A 20617-nucleotide genomic window follows, 5' to 3' on the forward strand; every position below is an offset into this window, starting at 1 on the left:
AAGTGATGGATTTGCAGATAGTTTTCCCATACTTGACTGTCTGTATTTTGGCATGCAGGGTAGCCAGATGTATTATAAATTATCAGTAGAATAGCTTGCACACACAACTGTCCCATAAATGACTGTCGAAAATTGGGGTCTTTAAAACACATTTGTCCTCTCAGATTTAACCCCTTCAGCGTAATGAAGTCTTTTTGTCATTTAACCTCTTACTCTGATGACACACTTTATACCTGTATTCTATTATTACAACCACCAGACTATTTATTCGGCTTCAGAGAGACTTTTTGAATTGAAGAGTCAGATATAACCTTCATTTATCCCTTTTCAACAAGAACTCTGTCCCTATGTGAGTTAGTGTGGAGATAGCAAGAATAAACCAGTAAAATAAGTCACCAGACTCTTGGGGTTAAGAATATGACCATACCACCCTCATGATCTTTGTTTCCTGAGGTACTTGGCAACCTTGGCTTCCCGTGGGTCATATATTTCATACCTGTCCAGAGGCAGTTGCTCCTTGCCAGCTTGGCCTAGAGCTGTGTTTACTTTCTCTATCGCCTCATACACTAGATCCTTCAGCTCCTGGGTAAATGGATTAGAGTCTAGAGGCACATGTTTGGATGGTTTGCGCTTGAATAATCCATCTGTGTTTTTCCTTAGGCAGCTGAGTCTTCCTTCGTCAGGTTCAATCCTGAGGTAGGCCAGGATCTTACGCATCTCGCCAGCTGGGTCAGTCTTCAGGTTTTCATAGTGGGTGATGTGGATTTTGTCTGGTTTTGTTCGGGTTATCCAGTCAAGGTAAAAGTCTTGCCACAGTCGAATCTTCAGTGATACAAAACTTGCCCAACCTGAAAGAGAATGTTGGAATACATAGAAAGTGAAGATTTTTTTTCAGTGTTATGAAAATTATTTTTGTTGCTTTTGTGGACCCAGGTTCATCTGAATGGGAATCCAATGAACTGTACTCTGAAGCTGTCCCTTTCCAGTAATGTCTTCAATATGTATTCTTCATACAGTACCTCTAAGCATTTTTATTCAGCTAAAGGGAGACCTCTTTTAGTGATAGAGTAAGTGAAGGTCGATTTAATCCCTTCAGTTCAGAAGTCTCTCCTAAGCTTAAGAAAAGTATCTGGAGGTAGAAAGAAATTACTGTAACAAAGAAATGATCAAACTGAAAGGGATATTATTATGTAATTTTATATACAATCTCCCTTTATACGATACCCTGCCTTAGCGATGTAAAAATGTTAACGCCCTTCCTTGCTTAATGATGACCAGTCCCCAGTTATGTGATAAGTTTTGTTTTCTTGAACTGATTTTGATGATGTTTTAAACTAAAATGTTGTGTTTATGTTGATTTATCTATCTATCTATCTATTACCAGACTTTATTTAGATTAATGTGTTTTAGTCATAGGTGGGGTGGACATTTATTTTTGGGTACAGTGTACTAAGTTTAATTTTTTTCCAGACATATTTGATGATTCCAGATTTTATTTTTGGGTTTAGGTAAGTTATAACTGGTTTTAGGCTTAGTTTAGCTTGTTTTAAAGCTATTTGGGGATTTGGGTTAGCTAGAAACTTGTTTTTGAACTCATTTGGGTGGGTTTTGGACTTGGTTGGGGGGGAATCCCAAGGCTTCCAAATGCATCCCTATACTTTCTATGTTTTAACGTCACTGTTTAATGATACCCCAGCTCAGTGATGGGTTTCCCAAATTCATCTCATCATTGTAGCAGGGACGATCTGTACTTTTGTAATTCTACCTCTGTTTTGGTTAACGTCATCTCATACTTATGCCAATAAAGTGAGCCTTGTGCTAACAGCTTTGTGGCATGTGAAATATTTTTCTATTGAGGAGGCTGTGTTTGACAGACCCAAAGCTTTGTCAGTCATTTTTATAAGTCAGTCATGTGGTAATAAATATCACAAATTGAGGGAACTGGCAAATCAACACTTACGGTTCATCAGTGTAACATTAGTATTCAACTTTTCTATAATGTTCTTTGATCCTATTAGATAAAATTAACATTAGAAAAGGTGACATATAAAAAGGGGTTGTTGTCTGGTGAGAAGTCTCTATCTGTCTACCCTTCTGTGTGCTGCCAGATGCCTTAATCCCATAAAGGATGGCCACAAAGCAAATACTAGTCTCCAAGCCACTCTTTCCCTCCCATCATTTGGCTGCCTTTTCTCCAACTCACACCCCCTCCTTCATATATCTCTCCACCCCATCCCTCCATCTCATCTTCAGTCTCCCCCTTCCCCCCTCCACCTCACTCATGTACGCTCCCCTTTTCAGTCTGTCATTCTTTGTCCTCTCCACATGGTTAAACCATCTCAGAGCATTTCTCCTAGTGCCCTCAAGCGAGTGTGTAAATATAAATCCTGGATACAACCCTGTCTCTTCCTCCCATGTTTTCTACTTTCCCTCCATTTTTCCTCTCCTTTCCTCATACCTGCACCAACAAAGTGAGCCTTGGGCGCGTATCCAGTGTGTCCTCCAACATCGAGGTGTCGGTGGGAGATCAGCGCCTTAAACGGGTTACGGATCACGATGATGCCCTGGTAGCTCAGCTCGGCCATGTGGTTCTTGTCCAGCTGGCAAAGGAAAATATGCATCATCATCATCAACAGCAGCAGCAGCATTATCATCATCTTTATCATCATCATTATCATCATTATCATTATCATAACTGTCACCACCACTACCATCATCATTGTTGTTATTCATTTCTCTAACCCACTTTTCCCACTGTGCACCTGCATTTATTGTCTGGATGGAGATACTTTTGCCAGACTTGAACTCATTTAAACAGTACTCACCCTCTGGTCATGTGGAAGACTCATTGCATCTCCTGTTGTGTATCCGTGACTCTTCTGAGCCACTGTCATGCCAGAATCGTACTTCAGGCCCTCACCATACAGACCTGTGGAGAAGATAAATAAAAAATAATAATTTGGTTTTACGCCAGGTATCCCCGAAGGGCTAAGGCGTTGCCCATGGGTAGAGGACTTTTGGATTGGAGCGTATAACATTTTATGACCGGATGCCCTTCCTGATATCTACCAATGACCCTTGGGTGGATTCGATCCTCCGACCCTTTGGTCAGAGCGAAGCGCTCTAACCCACTGAGCCACGGCTGTGGAGAAGAGCGGAAATGAAAGAAATGCCTGTATTCTTTTTACTCTAACCTGGCCTAAAATTGCCATATCTCCATTTTGAATACTGAGTTATAACAAGTTTGCTAGCTATGAAGAAGTACGTTGGAAAAAGATACAGTAATCTTCCCAATATCCGATGTAATACAGCCAAAGGCATGTCCAGGAAGTGGGTTTGTCCGGATACTGGGACACTGCCTCCTGGCCTGGTACTTAAGGACCCTAACCCAGCCTAACTTTGAAAGCCACCTAAATAACTCCCTACTGGACATGCATAGCACCTATTTAAGTCCCTGTTCACACAAATAAGGGACATAAAGCATGAAATAAATGAAAAGGAACCAGAGAATGAGGAATTAGAAGTGAGTATGGAAAATATTTAGCAGTGTACAGGGTACTTACAGCCCGTCCGTGGCCGCCTCCTCTAAGGCTCCGACAGTGGTGAAAATGCTCTTGAAGCACATACAGTAATCTGGTGTTGTGCTGCACTTAATTCTTTGCACTGTGAGTTATACTTGTTTAACATTGCACATTCTGTTCCTAATTGCGCCATGCCAATTTCAACTGCCAGTTTGCACTCCATACTTAATCCTTTGCACTCTAAATTTTAATTTCTTAACACTGCACAACACTGTGAATTCCCATGTGGTCTGGTGGCGAGGTATTGCAGTTTATTCACTGCTTATTCGCAAAATCAAGCACGTGCGGCATCCATTGCGATGAGCATCTACTCACGATGGTACGGCGGTAACTGGGGAGGGGAGGAGCAGCAGGGGGCTGGTGGCCGTGCATAAACACAGCTGTTCGGCGCCACGTGCCAAGTTCAAATTATGGGTGGGAGAAAATTTGGATTTTTTTTTTCTCTCTCTCTCTCTCTTTTTGGCCATTTTTGGGTTCCGAAGGCCCAGTCCCAAAATGTCCAGGTAGTGGGGTGTCTGGATGATAAAGGGATTACTGTACTAAGCCACAGCATTGTTTTCTGCCACTGAGCTGTGTGAAATATGTTGCAAAACGATGAAAATCTGAACCAATTTGAAGTGAGAGAACTGTAGCTGAGTAGCTCTGTTCAACACTTGGACTATGTAGGGATTCTCTGTCATCATCATCAACATCACCATCATCATCGTTATCATCATTCAGACCCCCTTTACCCCAAGGTGAGTTGAGGTGGGGTCCAGAGAGCCAGAAAAAAAAAATGATAGAATGAGTGCTAAGTGTATCCAGATTTAAATTAGAATGCATTAATTGTAATATACAGTACAGGCATTCCATGTTATAAGCCTGGGATGTTTTCTAAAATTTTACAACTTGTTTCATACAGCAGGTACAAGTACAGTATTGTAAATTGGAGGAGACTGGTAAATTTGTTTTATTGGTAGCAGTGGAACTTTAATAGACAACCTTTTTGTAATTTACTGTCAATATATTTGCAAAAAAAAGGACATAAAAAAAAGGCATCATATAACATGGAATAACTACAGCAACCGCTGACAGCACAATGGCTGGTGTTTGTTACCTTTTCGAGTGAGTGAATTGTCATCATAGAGTGAGCCAGTGAATATCCCAGTTGCTCCCTCAATTAGGTACCTGTAGAGAAAAGATGTAGATTAAACGATTGGGATTGTTTAAAAGGTCATTTGATGGCTTAATAATGTACAGTACAGTACCATATAATTAAGAAAATAGGGAAGAGTACCACATTACAGTATGCAGGAAGTTGTTAGACACTTCCTCTCAGACAGAAACAAACAAAAACAAATCAGTTAATAATGTGCATATCTGACATTGTACTCTGTTTTATATTATTCATCCATTCATTCATTGCCAGATGCCATGTATCCCAAATGGGGTGGCCAAGGGCTTAGAGTTAATTGTTTTACAGGGAGGGGCACTAATCCTCCACCAACCCCACTTGACACGTAGGGAGAACGTTATGCCATCAGCATCTGGTGTTCCCAGGCGGTCACCCATCCAAGTACTAACCAGACCCAACGTTGCTTAACTTCGCTGATCGGATGGGAAGCGGTGTACTCAACGTGGTATGGCCATTGTGCAAATTATGAACCTTGCAATTGCGCAACATATCAGTACGTCGACAGGACTAGCTATGACAAAACGTTGCGACGTACCCATACGTTGATGGGATGCCTTGGGTTAAGACACCCCAAGACAGTGTGTTTAGACATGATCTCACTGACTGGACACATCAGTGCATACTGCATTCTAACCTAACCTAACCAATTAGTTTTGCCCCCTAATACTCCCCATAAAAATTTTGGTCACCAAGGATTGCCACTAAGCCTCTTGAAAGTTCTCATCAAGCAAAAGACTTTTGACCTAAACAACCACTGAGCTCTTACAGGGCTCAGTGTAAACAACATGTGAATAATGGCCGCCCAGCATCAGCCATATTTTGCCAAGAATCACTTTTGGATGTCATATTATGATGCATAAAATTCTGTTCTGGAAAGCAGGGTTTGGATGCATCATGGTCTAATGAGTTAAGGCATACCAATTAGATGTGGACCCTAAGAGTTTAAAAAGAAGAGTTGGATGGAATTTATTGCTTATATAATGGTACTCAGGCAAGCAGCTGGTTACCTTCACCTTAAATGTTTGTGCTCTTGATAGGGCAATGAAGAATGAGGTGACATATAGATACAGTACTGTATATTGAAAAGTAGCCGCATGACAATTCACTTATTATGCAATTAATTTCTTGTTCTGAAGTTAAATCATCCCATTTACTAGTGAGAATAGGTCTAGGATGATGATGATGAAGTGGTGATGCCTTATGAGTTTATTTGAAAACCGTAAAATGACAGACCTGATCCAAGTGTTGCCGGAGGATGGGAAGGATGCCAGTGCTCGTGTGGAGTGGGAGGAGGGCGGGTAGAATGTGATGGTGTAGTTGATGCATTCCACTGAAGTTGCCCAGGGGTGATGAGTCCTGCAGAAGCAGAAGTATTACTGTTAAACACAGAGTTGAGATCATTCCATTTTACATTAATAAGCTTTTAGCATTCCTGAAATATATTCGGAATGGCTGGAAACTGCTGTGTACAATGCTTCTGCATTATTGTAAAGAAAATGTCAAAGTTAAATAAGAACCACAGACTTCACACAGATTGCAATTGATGGTGCATCAGCACATTTCTTTTTTTTTTTCTTTTTTTTCCCCAAGGAAGAAGGAACCAAAGGCTAGAAGCCCACACAGTTGTTCTGTCCATGTAAAAAAAATAAAGGAGCCAAATTCAGATCAAATTCATGCAATGGTTTACTGCATTGGTACCTACATCACATGATGCCAGGTTTATGAAAATAGGGTATGCTTGCTGTATTGTTCATATTTTACAGTACAGTGTTGGTAATTACAAATATTTTGACTGGTTCAAACATGGCTAGGTGTTCAGAACGTGATAACTGAACAGATAGCAGAGGAGTGGCTTCTTGAGGATGGATATGCAAGGATAGGAATACTGTAGATCTTAATACAGTACAGTACAGTGAAATCATCTGGAGGAAGCAAGAAAAAAACACACAAACACAAAACCATGTCAGGTATACTCACAGGTTGGTGTAAATAGCATACTGTTCTTCCCACTCCTTAGGATGCAGCTTTTTGAGGATGACTGGGAAACGCACGGTCATACGAGGGTTGGAGTAGATCTCTTCACCACCGCCTTTACGAGGCAAAATCTGACGCTTATTTCGTAGGTGCCTTATGTATGCTTTATCCTGCTCCTTCCTTGTCTGTTGAGGATGCAATTTATCACATCATCATCATCATCATTATCATTACACCATCACCGTTCTCATCCTCCTCTTCAGTGTCATCATCATCATCATCATCACCATCATGAAATTTTTTCCCCCCATAGATGAGGTAAGGCAGGATCCAAATGCATGGAAATTATGAAAGTGGGAGAAATATCAACAGTGTGTCCTCTGAAATGGTTCAGACAATTTATCACACATCATTCAAGACCCCGGAACCTTAGATCCACTTTATAAGTCTAGCCAACTGCACATATTTTGCTTGTATTTTCTTTAACAGTACACTTTACATAAATGTCCCAAATAATCATTCTTTCAACTATCAGGTTGAAGAAGAGGTGCAGGCTGTAGTTATACACTCATCCTTAATAATTCTTTGAGTAACTTCATCCACTGTCACTTCCCTAGCTTCATCAACCTCCATACTTTGCTTTCTCACACATTCATTTACCATACCAGTTTGCCTTCTTGGCCTTCCACACCTCATCCCACCTTCAAACTCACTTGGATACACTCTTTTCAACATGCTGTTCACACCCATACTCTCCACATGACCATGCCATCCAGGCATAATCTTTTTAGTGTCCGCTGATTTCCTTACTACTCACCTTTCGCAAATCATAAATATGAAATACTGCACTGTACACTACAAATTCAGTGTTACCTTTAAACTTTTCTTCTCCAGTGCAGCCCTGGTGTGAGGGCTGAGGTGAGCCAGCATTGTTTTCTGCTGCTCGGTGATTCTGTACCCGTGTTGAAGTGCTGCCAGGGCTCGCTCTTGGGCTGATACTAGCTGCTGTTTCTCACTGATTGTACGTGGGATCTCTAATGCAAGCTGGAATGGGGATGAAAGAATTTAGCTTGGCCTCAGATGCATGGAATAGGTGTGAAAGAATTTAGCTGGATCTTTAATGCAACCTAAAATGGGTATGAAAGAGCTTAGCTGGAGTTCTAATACAAGCCAAAATGGGTATGAAAGAATTTAGCTGCAATAAAAGTGAAAGAATGTAGCTGGATCTTTAATGTAAGCTGGAATGGGGATGAAAGAATGTAGTTGGATCTCTAATGCAAGCAGGAATTGGGGTGATTGAATTTAGCTGGATCTCTAAAGCAAGCTGGATTTTGGGCAAAACATTTAGGTTTATAATATATTTCTGTTATAATATTTTGTTTTGCATTTGTTTTATATTGCCCATGTACAGTGCTGTGCTAGTATTCATGCAGTCCTTTTCATAAATTAGGGATGTCCTCCAAAATATTACAACTTATGCCGTATGATTTATACACTAAATTGAGGGAGACTGGGAAATTAGTCTTTATAATTGCAGTAGCAATCTGATAGGCAAAAACAGTAGTAAAACAATGGTGATTTATAATAAGGGCTTTCTAAATTATCACTGTAAATACTGTAACATGCAGTGATAAAGGAAAAAAGGGAAGCTTGTCAAAATAACATCAAAGGAACCAGTAAAAGGAAATTCTTGAGGGTAACAAATATTCAGAAGGAAGGATGACATGCATTGAGGTATGAGAGAGCATTGTTTGGTGGTGGAAGACATGACTGTAAACTTGATGAAGAGAATCCCATGCTTAAGACCATTTCATTTAAAGAGGCCCGGAAACTTTGAATTTAAAACCTGGAGGTCAGTGGGAATGGGAAAGACAGAATGAAACACTTCCATGAGTTGGTCACTTATGTACATGAAAGATTGAGAGTGTCAGTTAACTCTTGCATTGGAAAGTTGGGCAGAAAAGTGGAGAAAATGTGTAGTTTTAGAAGAGCTTTAGCAATAAAGGGGTTACTGAAGGCTATATCCATACCATTTAGTCTGAAAAGTCTTTCCTACAATACTGTGTAGAAGCAGTTTATTCAGCTACAGGGAACTTTCAAGCTGGAGGAGTTAGGTATAGTCATTGTTAGTCCCACTGTGACAAGAGGTCTCACTCATGTCGAATAAACCCGTCTGGCAGTAGAAAGAATACAACAGAAAAATGTTACCATAGGGAAGAGACTACAGCAGCCACCCCAAGTAATGAGACTATGGCACAGACTAAGAAGAAGAAAAAGACATTCTGTAAACCTCACAATATCACCTGTGACAATGCCTCCCTTGCATCACTAGGGCTGAAAAGGCCAGATGGGAAAATGTTCCTCTGTGACACTAAGATGTCTTTTTTGGATGGTGACAAACTATGGTCAGATGGAGTCAGGTGCTGGTAGGTTGGTGAGAAGCCAGGTAACTGGCCCAGGTTCACCGCTGATGCTGTCTTGGTTCCGTCAGTCATTTTTTGCATTTTTGGGTGAATTTGCTGAATTTGTCCGATTCCTGTGTCAATCTGTTGTGTGGGGATAATTGTTTATTTATAAACAAAGTTTGTACTTAAGTACTGTTTGTACAGTACTGTGTAAGTCCTTATTATATATATATTGCTTTGTTTATGTTCTTTTATGCTGCTACTGAGCATCTCTTATGGTAGTGAAATCTGGGAAGTCAAGAAGGCTAATGAACAGAGGCATTAAAGCTGAGAATGGTTAGGTGGATGTGTAATGTTTCAGTAAGGGATTTGTTGCCTACACTCTGTCCTCATTAAGTTGGAAAAGATTTTTATATCTTTTGACGGGAAATTCACATAGCTTCATAGGGGAAAAGATATCACTATAGCTCTTCATCCTCTGCACAGCCCTTCTCTGTGATTAGTGCCTTATTTTATTGTTAATCCCTTGTTACAGCTCAGCTGTCAGTATTAAGAGATGGAGTTTTAGGCCAAGTTAAACTGGACAGAGTATAGTGAAGCAGCAAAATACTGTATCAAGCAGATTGGCAAGCTAGCATAATTCAGGCTTGTGCTGGCAGGCAATCAGTTTCCATATGTCACTGTAAAGCTTACCCACTTGCTACTTATAAATAATTTTGGTGCTGAAGATGGATGCCTTCTTGCAATGGCAGGGAGCAGGGTGGCTCAGTGGTAGTGTGTCAGACTCGGGACCAGCGGGTCGTGAGTTTGAGCCACGCCCGGTAACTGCCATGCTGGGAGGGGTAGCGCCTTCCTGTCACCTAGCAGGGCTATGTAATCTAATAAGTCTAGCTTTGGGGAACATTTCCCTTTTTCTTGCTATGGCACTGATATGCAGTATGGTCTGCTTCCATCCATTGTTATACAAATGTCCCTCAGCTCCCCCTCTGTTCCCTGAAAAGAGGATGGTGGACTGCAGGAGGAGGGCAGCTTCAGCCTGCAGTCCATTGGGTTCACATTCAGATGTACCTGGGGTCGCAGGTGCTACTACTACTACTACTACTACTACTACTACTACTACAACTACTACTACTACTGCTGCTGCTGCTGCTGCTGCTGCTACTACTACTACTACTACTACTACTACTACTACTACTACTACTACTACTACTCAAGTAGGATTACTTGGGTATAGATTCCAGTACAGCTTTCACAGCAGGTGCACTTTCCTAAACCGAATTTATGAAGAAGTGCTTACCTCTCTCTGTCTTGTGGATGAGACTGGCTGAGACAAAACTGGTAAATTAAGGAGCACTGCTTCTGCACCATCCGTCTTTTGAGGCCCATGTGAACCAGTGGGATTCTGATCATCTTGGGGATTAGTGTTATCAGGGAATGGTATCCCTGTTTTTCTGTTGCCTGTATTTGTCAGGTTTGCATGATTTAGAAGTTCTCCCGCTTGAAAGGTGGCAAGAGCATCATTACTCATTAATTTTGCATCATCCAGGTTGCCAGTGATCTTGGACCCAGTGTAATCATCGGCCTGTTGTTGTATCCGTCTTGCGGCCAAGTGACGTGCACCGTGACGTTGGAGGTTTGGTGTCGGGGATGCGGTGAGGGACAGGAGGAGCAGGAATAGTGAGGTCCCGGATACAATGCTCAGGACAAGATGGTGTCCTCGGTTGATACGACCCACCCGCCATGCCCACACCAGTCCTGCAGGATTGCATCAGGTTAGTCCTTATTTAAAGTTGGTTCATGTAACATTTGTAGACTTTTATGTCTCAGCTACATTAGTTCTCATTTAATATTGGTTTGTATAATACTCGAGCTCCTAGGACATATTTTTAGCTGAAAAAAATGGCATTAGGAGAAAAGTAATACTGTACAGTACTAGAACTATCCTGACCATGAAAGTGGTAATAGGTTACATTGACTCATTCCCAGATGAATAAAATCATTTAGCATTAGTAGAAATAGAATCGAAGAGAGTGTACTGAGATGGTGTGGTCAATGGATAACAAGAGTGTTGAAAAAGGTATATCTGAGCGAATTTGAAGGAGGGAGGAGGCGAGGTAGGCCAAGGAGAAGGTGGAGAGATATGGTGGATGAGTGTGTGAGGAAGAGAGGTTTGGAAGTTGGTGAGGTTAGGGAACTGACAAGAGATCGAGCTGGCTGAATGAATATTGTGAGAAGTGCATGACAAGGGATTTGGCACCCCATTTTAACATGGCAGCATCCGAACTGACTCGGTCAGATAAGTTTATGTGAAGCTACAGAACGTGGTGAATATTTTTGGCGGATCCAATAGAGCCAGGATTCCAGGGGCTTGAATTGTAAGTGAATGGAAGCGTGGCCTATTGGAATGGGCAAATTTGGGCTGTCTGGACACTGCTACTCCTCACCTTGCCCTAGGGTGGGAAAGGAGGTCTGGATGATGATGATGATGAGAAATAGACAGTTAGAGATGCCCCAACCGTGCATGAGTGGTAGTGGTAACAGTTGGCATTCAGGGTCTTATGATTCAGGTGAATAAAATCGTGTGGCATTAGCTGGATAAAATACTAGGTTTCTTCCTGACATGAAAGAGGTAACAGTAACAGTATTAACATTGATTTTCCTTTGAATCACTCACAGGTGAATATAATCATCTAGTGTTACTCAGGAATAGAATACTTGAGTTGTTCCGATGACTCGCATGTAGAAAATGTCTGTCATTTGGGGCCTGCCATTTTGATATTGGTTAGATTTCGTGAGGTTTGGATGGTGCGATCCTCATTAATATTCCCAGTGTGATGTCCTTTATTGTGTGATTGTGATTAGGGCAGAAATATTCGAAGGTTAAAGCAGTTTGCCGAGGTTAGGGCTCAAAAATTTCTCATAGAAGTCATTCCTCTTCATTTTAGAAAATTATACTACAACTAATAAAGTGCGATAAAAAGCATACCAAATGATTCAGTTTCGTATCGTTCATGAAGGCTCCAACATGCTTTCATGCGTTGGCTTACTGTAGGTCACCTAATGGCGGCTCTCCACGCTGCTCGATCTCTGGCAGCCTCTGTCTTCGGTCCAATATCCCTGTAGTCACATTCAGTGACCTCGTCCCAGGTCGTTTTCGATCTGCCTCTCGCACCCATAACCCCGACGTTCCCACGCGTCACTTTCCATACGCAGTCGTCACCCTCCATCATTTCCACATGTCCATATCATCTCAATCTGCTCTCCTCATCACAGCACCAATACACTCCAGTCCCATCCTTCCTCTGAACTCTTCAGTCGTAAGCCTAGTTCTCCCTAAAGGGTCTCTAGTCCCCCCAGGCCACGCATTCAAGGACACACAACTCATCCATTTAATCTTCGTAATTTCTGTGCGTTTGAGCCCACAAAAACAGGAAAAACAACATCCAAGAGAAAACTAATGAAACTGGCTGGCGGATTACATATATGCACACCAACCTAACTGTGAGGGGATTAAAAAAAATCACTCGCCTCTCCCCTCCTTGAGAAGATAGATCCAGAGTACCGGTTCGTTCCGCCTCAGCTCATGCCGTTTAATGTCCACAATTTTAAGTGTCTGCGTGGGAGTAATGCGTTGGGCCAGGCGAGGAAGGAAGGCAGGAGGGAAGGAAGGAAGAGAGGAAGGAGAGAAGGAAGGAAGGAAAAAGGGAAGGGAGGAAAGGGAGATGGAAGGAAAGAGTTGGGTAAGAAGTATGACGGAGGACAAGAAGAGGGGAAAGGGTGGTTATCATGACGATGGTGGTGGTGATAATCAGAGACCGTGATTATTAAAACAGCTTCAGTATTTTTATTTATTATTATCCTTTCTACATCCACGTTTCTGTTCTGACTAGTAGAGATTTTTCGAACTGGAGATTAAGTATAGCCCCTCATTGGCTGATTAAAATCATTTAGTTGTGGCAAAAGTAAAACTCAAGGCAGTATTATCGTCCAGAAGGGGTGAAGTGTGCGTGTGGGAGTGCCGTGCAGATGGCTGATGATCGCAGAAGTGGCGAGATTTGCTTCATCATCCAGCTGGAGGAGAAGCTTGGCCTGAGGCTGCGCTGCAGATCACGTTGCATTTTTACTTTCACGCTTCTGGTCCGTATTGTAAGAAGAAGAAAGAAAGAAGGAGGATGATAAGAAGGAAGACAAGGTGGAGAGGAGAAAAGAAAGAAAGAAGACGGAGAAGAACAAGAAGACGAAGGAGAAGAAGGAGAAAAAGAAGGGGAAGAAGATGAAGAAAAATGGAATGGGGAAAGGGAGGACAGAAGCAGCAAAAGTTTCCTAAGCTGATGAGAAAACATCTTGAGATCTCATGAAGTCTCACTCCATTTTCCTTCATTCAGATTATTATTATTTTTTTTAATCTTGCTATCTTCAGATAACTGTATTTATGATATAGATCCTTAACCATGTTATCCGTTCAAAATCAAGGAGTACCCCTAAGCTGTAAAGAATTATACGTAAGCAGCAAGAATGACCTATGAAGACGTCACTGTGTTGAAGGGGTGAAGCTGATGATATCACGACCCTCCTTGTTGGTAACTGCAGCTACCCCTGAGGGATGCGGGATGCCAGTGTAATGACAGGACGTGAACGCAACTTCCTCGCATTATTACAGACAAGGTTGAGGAGGCAACCTGTAGAAACTGCAGTAACCGAGATATCGTAACCATTTTCCATTGAGCAACGTACGAAAAATATCTAAGCTGCCTAAGCTACCTCACTTATAAAGGAATAAACACAATGTTATCGTACATGACGGGTTATTCGTGTGTGTGTGTGTGTGTGTGTGTGTGTGTGTTACTACTGAACGATGGCAGACTTTCCCGTGACACGTGTAATTGTTTGACAAAGTAAAACAGGGCACAGTTTCTCATTGCACCGTTTGAGTCAAGTTGGTCATCTACAAGGACCCTCTACACCGTTTGGAGTCATGTTGGTCATATACAAGGACCCTCTGCACCGTTTGAGTTAAGTTGGTCATATACAAGGACACTCTGCACCGTTTGAGTCAAGGTGGGCATCTGCAAGGACTCTCTGCACCATTTGGATCAAGCTAGTCATCCACAAGGACCCTCTGCACCGTTTGGATCAAGCTAGTCATCCACAAGGACCCTCTGCACCGTTTGAGTCAAGGTGGTCATCTGCAAGGACTCTCTGCACCGTTTGAATCAAGCTAGTCATCTACAAAGACTCTCTAAGGTGAATACAATTAAAAACGCACGTTTGAGCGTATCCACCCATCACTGGTGTTGCTTGTGGTTGGTGGAAGGTGGTGGTAGTTGTGGTTGACAATGGTAATAGTTGTGGTAGGGATGGTACTTAGCGATGATAGCAGCTGTAGTAATATATCTTGATGGTGGTAGTTGTATTAATTGCATGTGTAACTCGACAATTCCTCTGTAATATGGCTGGTTGATTACACGCATTACTAGGGACATCCATTTGCATTTTAAACCTGACCCATACAAATAATTTTTATTTTTTAAAGTTATATTACCTCGACTGGTGAGACGAACCATAACGAGGCACAAAGACGAAAGTTGTCCAATGTGCTTAATGGTCTCTAAGGAGGTAGTGTCACATGTTTGCTGCCTTCTCACTTTGTTTCTTCTATCCGTGAAAGGAGTAAGATCCATAATGAAGCTCCTTAACACCTCTTCCTAAGTGATTTATTTTGCATGTATATTATACTCGTATATTTGGGAAAACGAGTGAGGTATCATAATGCATTTAGAATACATCCACCGGGAAAAGCAGTTCAACTTTGACAGTCATTACAATGCTGAATTAAGGAGAACTATTACTTGAAAAGGACAGGAGAAAGGGAAGAAAAAAGAAGAATACGTTACCTGACAGGCTCGTAGCCAGGGGGGGGTCAAGAGGGTCGGACGAACCCCCCCGCCCTACCTGCCTAAAGGTTCAATTTCTCACGGTGTGTTTTTTTTAACATCAGTGCAAAAAGTCACTCTCCATTGTTCAGAAGTTTTGTGCTGCTTCTCAACGTCGCTTATGCATACACTCAGACCTCCATAACAAGCATGCAGCACACCTTTGACCAGCCGGCTACTATGCAAGTCCAGAGTCAGCAGAAAAGACTCCCGCTTCCCCTCGAAAAGTTTGACTATGGACCGGTACACATGACTGGTAGACGGAATATGAAGGACAACAAAGGTTAATTACATCATCACTGAGTTAAATTAGAGGTAACGAGAAGGACTGATGAGGAGCACCGAAGCGGACCAAGGCCAACGGTGTCGTGCATCACCATCATTGCATGCATCACCATGTGCGGTTTTGCTGCTAGGTATATCAGTTTTTATTCACTTTTTTTTTCGTCTTTTTCCTAGACGTTTAACATATTGTTCTGGAGTTTTGGTGGCAGTTTATCGATTTTGCTTTATTTTATGACAGTTTTGTACGTACGTTTGTCTTACTTTTCCCGTGAATGAATTAGAGTTGCTAATGAATTATATCGAGGCCTTCGGATTTGGCTGGCAATTTTTTTCCTTCTAGAATATTGAAGTTAACCTTGTCAGTACGATGTCATTATTATTATAGTGTTATAAATCGTCAGACAGTTTTCTTCACCTTGAAAGGGAGCCTTCATATTCTCAAACTGAAAGGAATAGGGGGCCTACCGATAATTACCCTCTGTACGTTACGTTACTCCAGGCTGGGGACCATTTCATAACAAAAGACCACAGAGACAGTCATTTGCCTTCAAGTCTTTTCACCCTTTCACCACGAGATATATCCTCAATCGTGAAGAAGAATGTCTGGGAGTAGCAAGAACGGAAGTAATAGCAAAATTAAATAAATAAATAAGGAAATAACTCCATCGTGTGTAGTATTTATGATGTGGGTTCATAAGAGATGCAATGTGGTATTAGAGGTAGACTACGAGATAATGCTGATTTCGTGTGTGTGGTGTGTCGGGAACAGCAGGTAGAGATTGTCAGGCTTAGCATTGGTTTTGCTGGTGAGTTCCTTGAGTGTGTGGACGAGTTTTGTTATTTGGCGGTCATGTGTGCTGTGGCTAGGGTAACGAGTGGTTGGAGGAAGTTCAGGGAGCTGTTGCCTCTCTGGACATTGAGAGGGCTCTCCATCCGTGCTAAGTGATCTTTGCATGCGGCATGCTGTATGGTAGTGAGACCTGGGCATTAAATTATTAGAATATTCGCATGCTTAAACGTACAAAAACGACAGTAATTCTAGATAGATGTGTTGTGTGTCCTTAAATGCGAGGTCTGGAGGGGCTAGGTTTACGACTGAAGAGTTAAGAGGAAGGACGGGACTGGAGTGTATTGGTATTGTGATGAGAAGGGGTAGATTGAGATGGTCTGGGCATGTGGAGGGGATGGGGATGACAACAGGATGAGGAAAATGAGAAGTGTGAGCGTCGGGGGTAGGGCTGCAAGAGGCAGACCGAAATAGACCTGGGACGAGGTCTTACGAGTGCGACCTCAGGGATAAGGGACTGAGTAGGGAGGCTGCCAGAGATCGAGCAGCATGGAAGGCGGCTATTAGGTGACCAAGGCCGGTGCATGCAAGGATGTTGGAGCCTTTAAGAACAATACGATACAGTAAAAATAAAAAAGACTGTCACTGAAAGGATTTATGGATTAATTAATTGAAATGTATATTCTTGTAAATGTGTAGAGTACATACACAACAAAAGGAGGTGGTGGGTCATTCCGCACATCTTCAAGAAATATAGTTAAGATTGTTGCTAAATGCTAATGTAGTCCTCGCTAAATTGTCAAAATAATTCAGTGTGGTGATACGAAGAAAATAAAGTTAAAACGTACTACAAGGGTTAATGGACAGTTTCCGATTTAGTCGTGTGGCACAGACAAGACATAAAGAAGACGTCATTGTGTATTTGGAGGAGGGGTGTTAACAGTCGGTAAAATGGCTTGCGGGAATTAGACCAAAGCCGCGACGTGCAGCGGAAAAGCGCGGTTTCCTCCTGGACGCTGCCAGATGTTGCTTGCGAAAGGTTGTGGTTGACTGTTGGCGATTGTTTTACTGGAGTGATTGTCTAATTGGAGTGATTGGGGAAAGGTTAGGGCATTTAAAACGGTATTGCTTACGGTAGATAGTGGCTAATTGAGGTTGATTACGGTTGATTGTGATTGACTCTGGTGATTGTTCTGTTCGAGTGATTGGGGAGAGGGCGAAGACAATTCAAGCGAAATATTGCCTGCGGGAGATTGTGGATGGATAATGATGATGATGATGATGACGAATATTATAAACAAGGTCACACTCACTTACAAGCAACGACGCCATACCTTTCCTCCACAAGCTCCACCAAGACACTGACCTTAGGCTACGCAGGTGTAATTAATATAACATAGAACCCCCGAAAAAGAGGCGTTTTCTCTGACAAGATTGGTTTTCTGTCATTGGCCTCTATATAGGGGCTACTTGGCTATATTTAGGCGGTAAGAAGATTATTGGTCACGAATGTATAGGATTGTATGAAGAGGAAATCCTATTATGTGAGGGATTTATTGTGGCTGTCAGGGATTAGATGGATGATTGGTAGAGCTAATTTGGGACTCTCTCTCTCTCTCTCTCTCAGTTTTTCTTCCGTTCTGTCTTTCTCATCAGCCAGTTTCACGTGTTCCTCCCCTCGTGTGTGTGTGTGTGTGTGTGTGTGTTTTCCTTCCGTGCTGTCTTTCTCATTAGTTTCATTTATTTCTCTCTCTCTGTCGGTCTGTCCATCTATCTATCTATGTCTATCTCCTTGGCCTGTTTCGTCTCTCTCTCTCTCTCTCTCTCCCTCTCTCTCTCTCGCTCGGAAATTCCATCGAACGGGACAGGAAGGGGAGGTTAGTTTTGACGGAAATGGCTGACGATAACGAAGAAAAAAAAAAAACTGACACTTTTTCCACTATTATCGACGTTTGATAATGGTGTACAGAATATATTTAATGTAGTTGAACCTGAAAGTGTTGACATTTTTATAGCTACCCTTCTCACGGTCGGGGCAGCTCTCGTTTTCTATTCCAGCTAATGCCAGACAAAAGAGTTAAGGAGAGAGTGGGTCAGGGTTCGAGTTGATGGGTGAAAAATTAAAGCAAAATAACTCTCTCTCTCTCTCTCTCTCTCTCCTATCTATCCATCTATCTATCTGTATCTGTCTACGTATCTGTCTATCTGTCTATATTTGTCTATCTATTTGTCTGTCTATCTATCTATCTCTGGAACCTGAGTTAAATTGGTGATGAAAAATAAAAGAGTAACCTCTCTCTCTCTCTCTCTCTCTCTCTCTCTCTCTCTCTCTCTCTCTCTCTCTCTCTCCAGATTTTCATTATTCACGCTGCTCAGTGGCAAGGAAAGACGTGTTTCGGGCCCTACATTTTTCCCTACCACTTCTTCGTGACTAGCATTATGTTCTGTTGTTACTGTTACAACTCAGCATTCAAGATGGGGCATTAGCAATTTTAGTTAAGTTAGAGTAAAAAGAGTACAGCATCATATTCTTTTTGTTAATTCATTTTTGTCACTCAGCATTCAAGATGGAGAGATGACAATTTTAGGCCAAGTTAGAGAGAGAGAGAGAGAGAGAGAGAGAATTGGGTTAGATGGCAGCCAGGTAAAAGTGAAAGGAGTATAGTAGCCCCTCAAGGTTCCTCTGCCCACGACTCGCCATTTAGGTTAAAAGTATAGCCTGGGTTCGCTAAATTTACACATTGAGAGTTTCCATCTTAAAATACGTATATGAGAGAGGGGGCAGGGCAGCGAAATGGCAGGGGACAGGTCGACTTGGAGGCGACTTGTTTGTGGCCACCCCTTATAGGATTAAGGGGTCTGGCTGTAGGTAGATAGATAGACATTTGAAAATCCTCCGGCTCCCATGATTCACTCTCAGCTGAGTAAAATCGCCAAAAGAGGGAGAGAGAGAAAAACAGGTAGATAGATGGGTAGACAGATTAACTAAAGAGAGAGAGAGAGACAGACAGACAGACAGATAGATAGATAGATGGGTAGACATTAACTAGAGAGAGAGGAGGGGGAGAGAGACCAGCCAGAAGTGTGCCCAGTTGAAAGGGTCACACTTTCATTCATTGACCATTTAAGCTCCCAGAATCCTGACTTCATCTCACAAGCGTAACATCAATACTTAACGCATTTCGTACCACGTGTTAGTCAGCAATAATAATAATAATAATAATCGTAGTAGTAGTAGTAGTAGTAATAATAATAATAATAATAAAATAATAAGGTTCAGGCAAGTATAATTATCTCTTGGTAACAAATAAATAATGGCAGTGAAGGGGTTAAAATTGCTCCATAACAGGATACTGCCTTGTTACTAGGATGATCACTATTTCCTGGTAGATACCCCTCACTACCACAACTACCACATCTACCAGGCAAGACTACCACTCCAGAAGTACTATCGCTACCACAACTACCACAGCCACACATCTCACAGCTACCACAACTTCAACCACCACCACCGCCACCACAGCTACCACAACCGTCCTGCAATCTGAATTACCACCATCACAACCACAACTACCACTATGGCCAATACTACAACTACTACTGTTACCATTATCGCCTCTACTTCAACTACCACCATCATAACAAACTACTACAACTACCACCATCCCCACTATCATAAATATCATCATTACCACAACTACCACCACCATCCAGCAACCACAACTACCACCATCGTAAAAAAACAACCACTATTTTCGCCATATGGTCTCCACGTCTGTTATGTAAATTCACTTGTGCTCTCTCTCTCTCTCTCTCTCTCTCTCTACTTTCACGCTCGCTCACATTCGTCCCTCCTCTCTCTACGTTCACGCTCTCTCTCTCTCTCTCTCTCTCTCTCTCTCTCTCTCTCAACACTTTCACACTGGCTCACATTCTCCCTCACACACTACTTTCACACATCCTCGCTTTCACACTCGCTTACACTCCCTCCCTCACTTTCACACTTGCTGACATCCTCGCTTTCACACTTGCTTACATTCTTTCACACTGGCTCACCTTCACGCTTTCACAGCCATACTTTCTCACACTCACTGAACACATGCAAGGCTTTCACACTCAGGACTGGTGTGGTGGTATTGGAGGAGTGGTATTATTATTATTTTTATTATCACTGTTATTATTATTATTATTATTATTATTATTATTATTATTTCTCGTATCCCCAGTTAGGAGTAATCCAGAGATCTTGAGTGATATGTTACGGAAGTTTATTTGGAAAAGATTGCCACAGGTCCAACCCGTTCTGTGTCAGCTCTCAGCGTCCGTTGTTGTAGTCTTTTTAGTTCATAAAGCATTGTAATATCGCCATACTCTGCACAAATAAGGTACAAAATAATATTAACAAGCTATATCCAAAAATAAATAGTTAAGGAAGAGGTGTTAGGAAGCTGCCTTAACCGCAGAGAATGCTGGCCTAT

General features: G+C 42.0%; 1 protein-coding gene and 1 non-coding gene across 2 annotated transcripts in view; both read right to left on the minus strand.

The window, feature by feature from the left end:
* Window positions 1–373: 373 nt before the first annotated feature.
* Window positions 374–20617, minus strand: part of LOC145408478 (uncharacterized) — a 37397-nt gene continuing 17153 nt past the window's right edge. The window contains exons 2-9 of the mRNA XM_080279213.1: window positions 10432–10889; window positions 7603–7773; window positions 6733–6914; window positions 5989–6111; window positions 4678–4748; window positions 2826–2929; window positions 2459–2600; window positions 374–848 (exon numbers count right to left, since the gene is read on the minus strand). Coding sequence (XP_080135339.1) covers window positions 433–848; window positions 2459–2600; window positions 2826–2929; window positions 4678–4748; window positions 5989–6111; window positions 6733–6914; window positions 7603–7773; window positions 10432–10889 — 1667 coding nt within the window. The 3' untranslated portion in view covers window positions 374–432. The remainder of the gene's footprint in view (window positions 849–2458; window positions 2601–2825; window positions 2930–4677; window positions 4749–5988; window positions 6112–6732; window positions 6915–7602; window positions 7774–10431; window positions 10890–20617) is intronic.
* LOC145408555 (5S ribosomal RNA) lies at window positions 5096–5214 on the minus strand. The gene has a single exon (XR_013898947.1). It is a non-coding gene; the product is annotated as a 5S ribosomal RNA (ribosomal RNA).

Source organism: Coenobita brevimanus, chromosome 77 (genome assembly GCF_032717465.1).
Source record: "Coenobita brevimanus isolate Jiangsu-jjx chromosome 77, ASM3271746v2, whole genome shotgun sequence".
Lineage (NCBI taxonomy): Eukaryota > Metazoa > Arthropoda > Malacostraca > Decapoda > Coenobitidae > Coenobita > Coenobita brevimanus.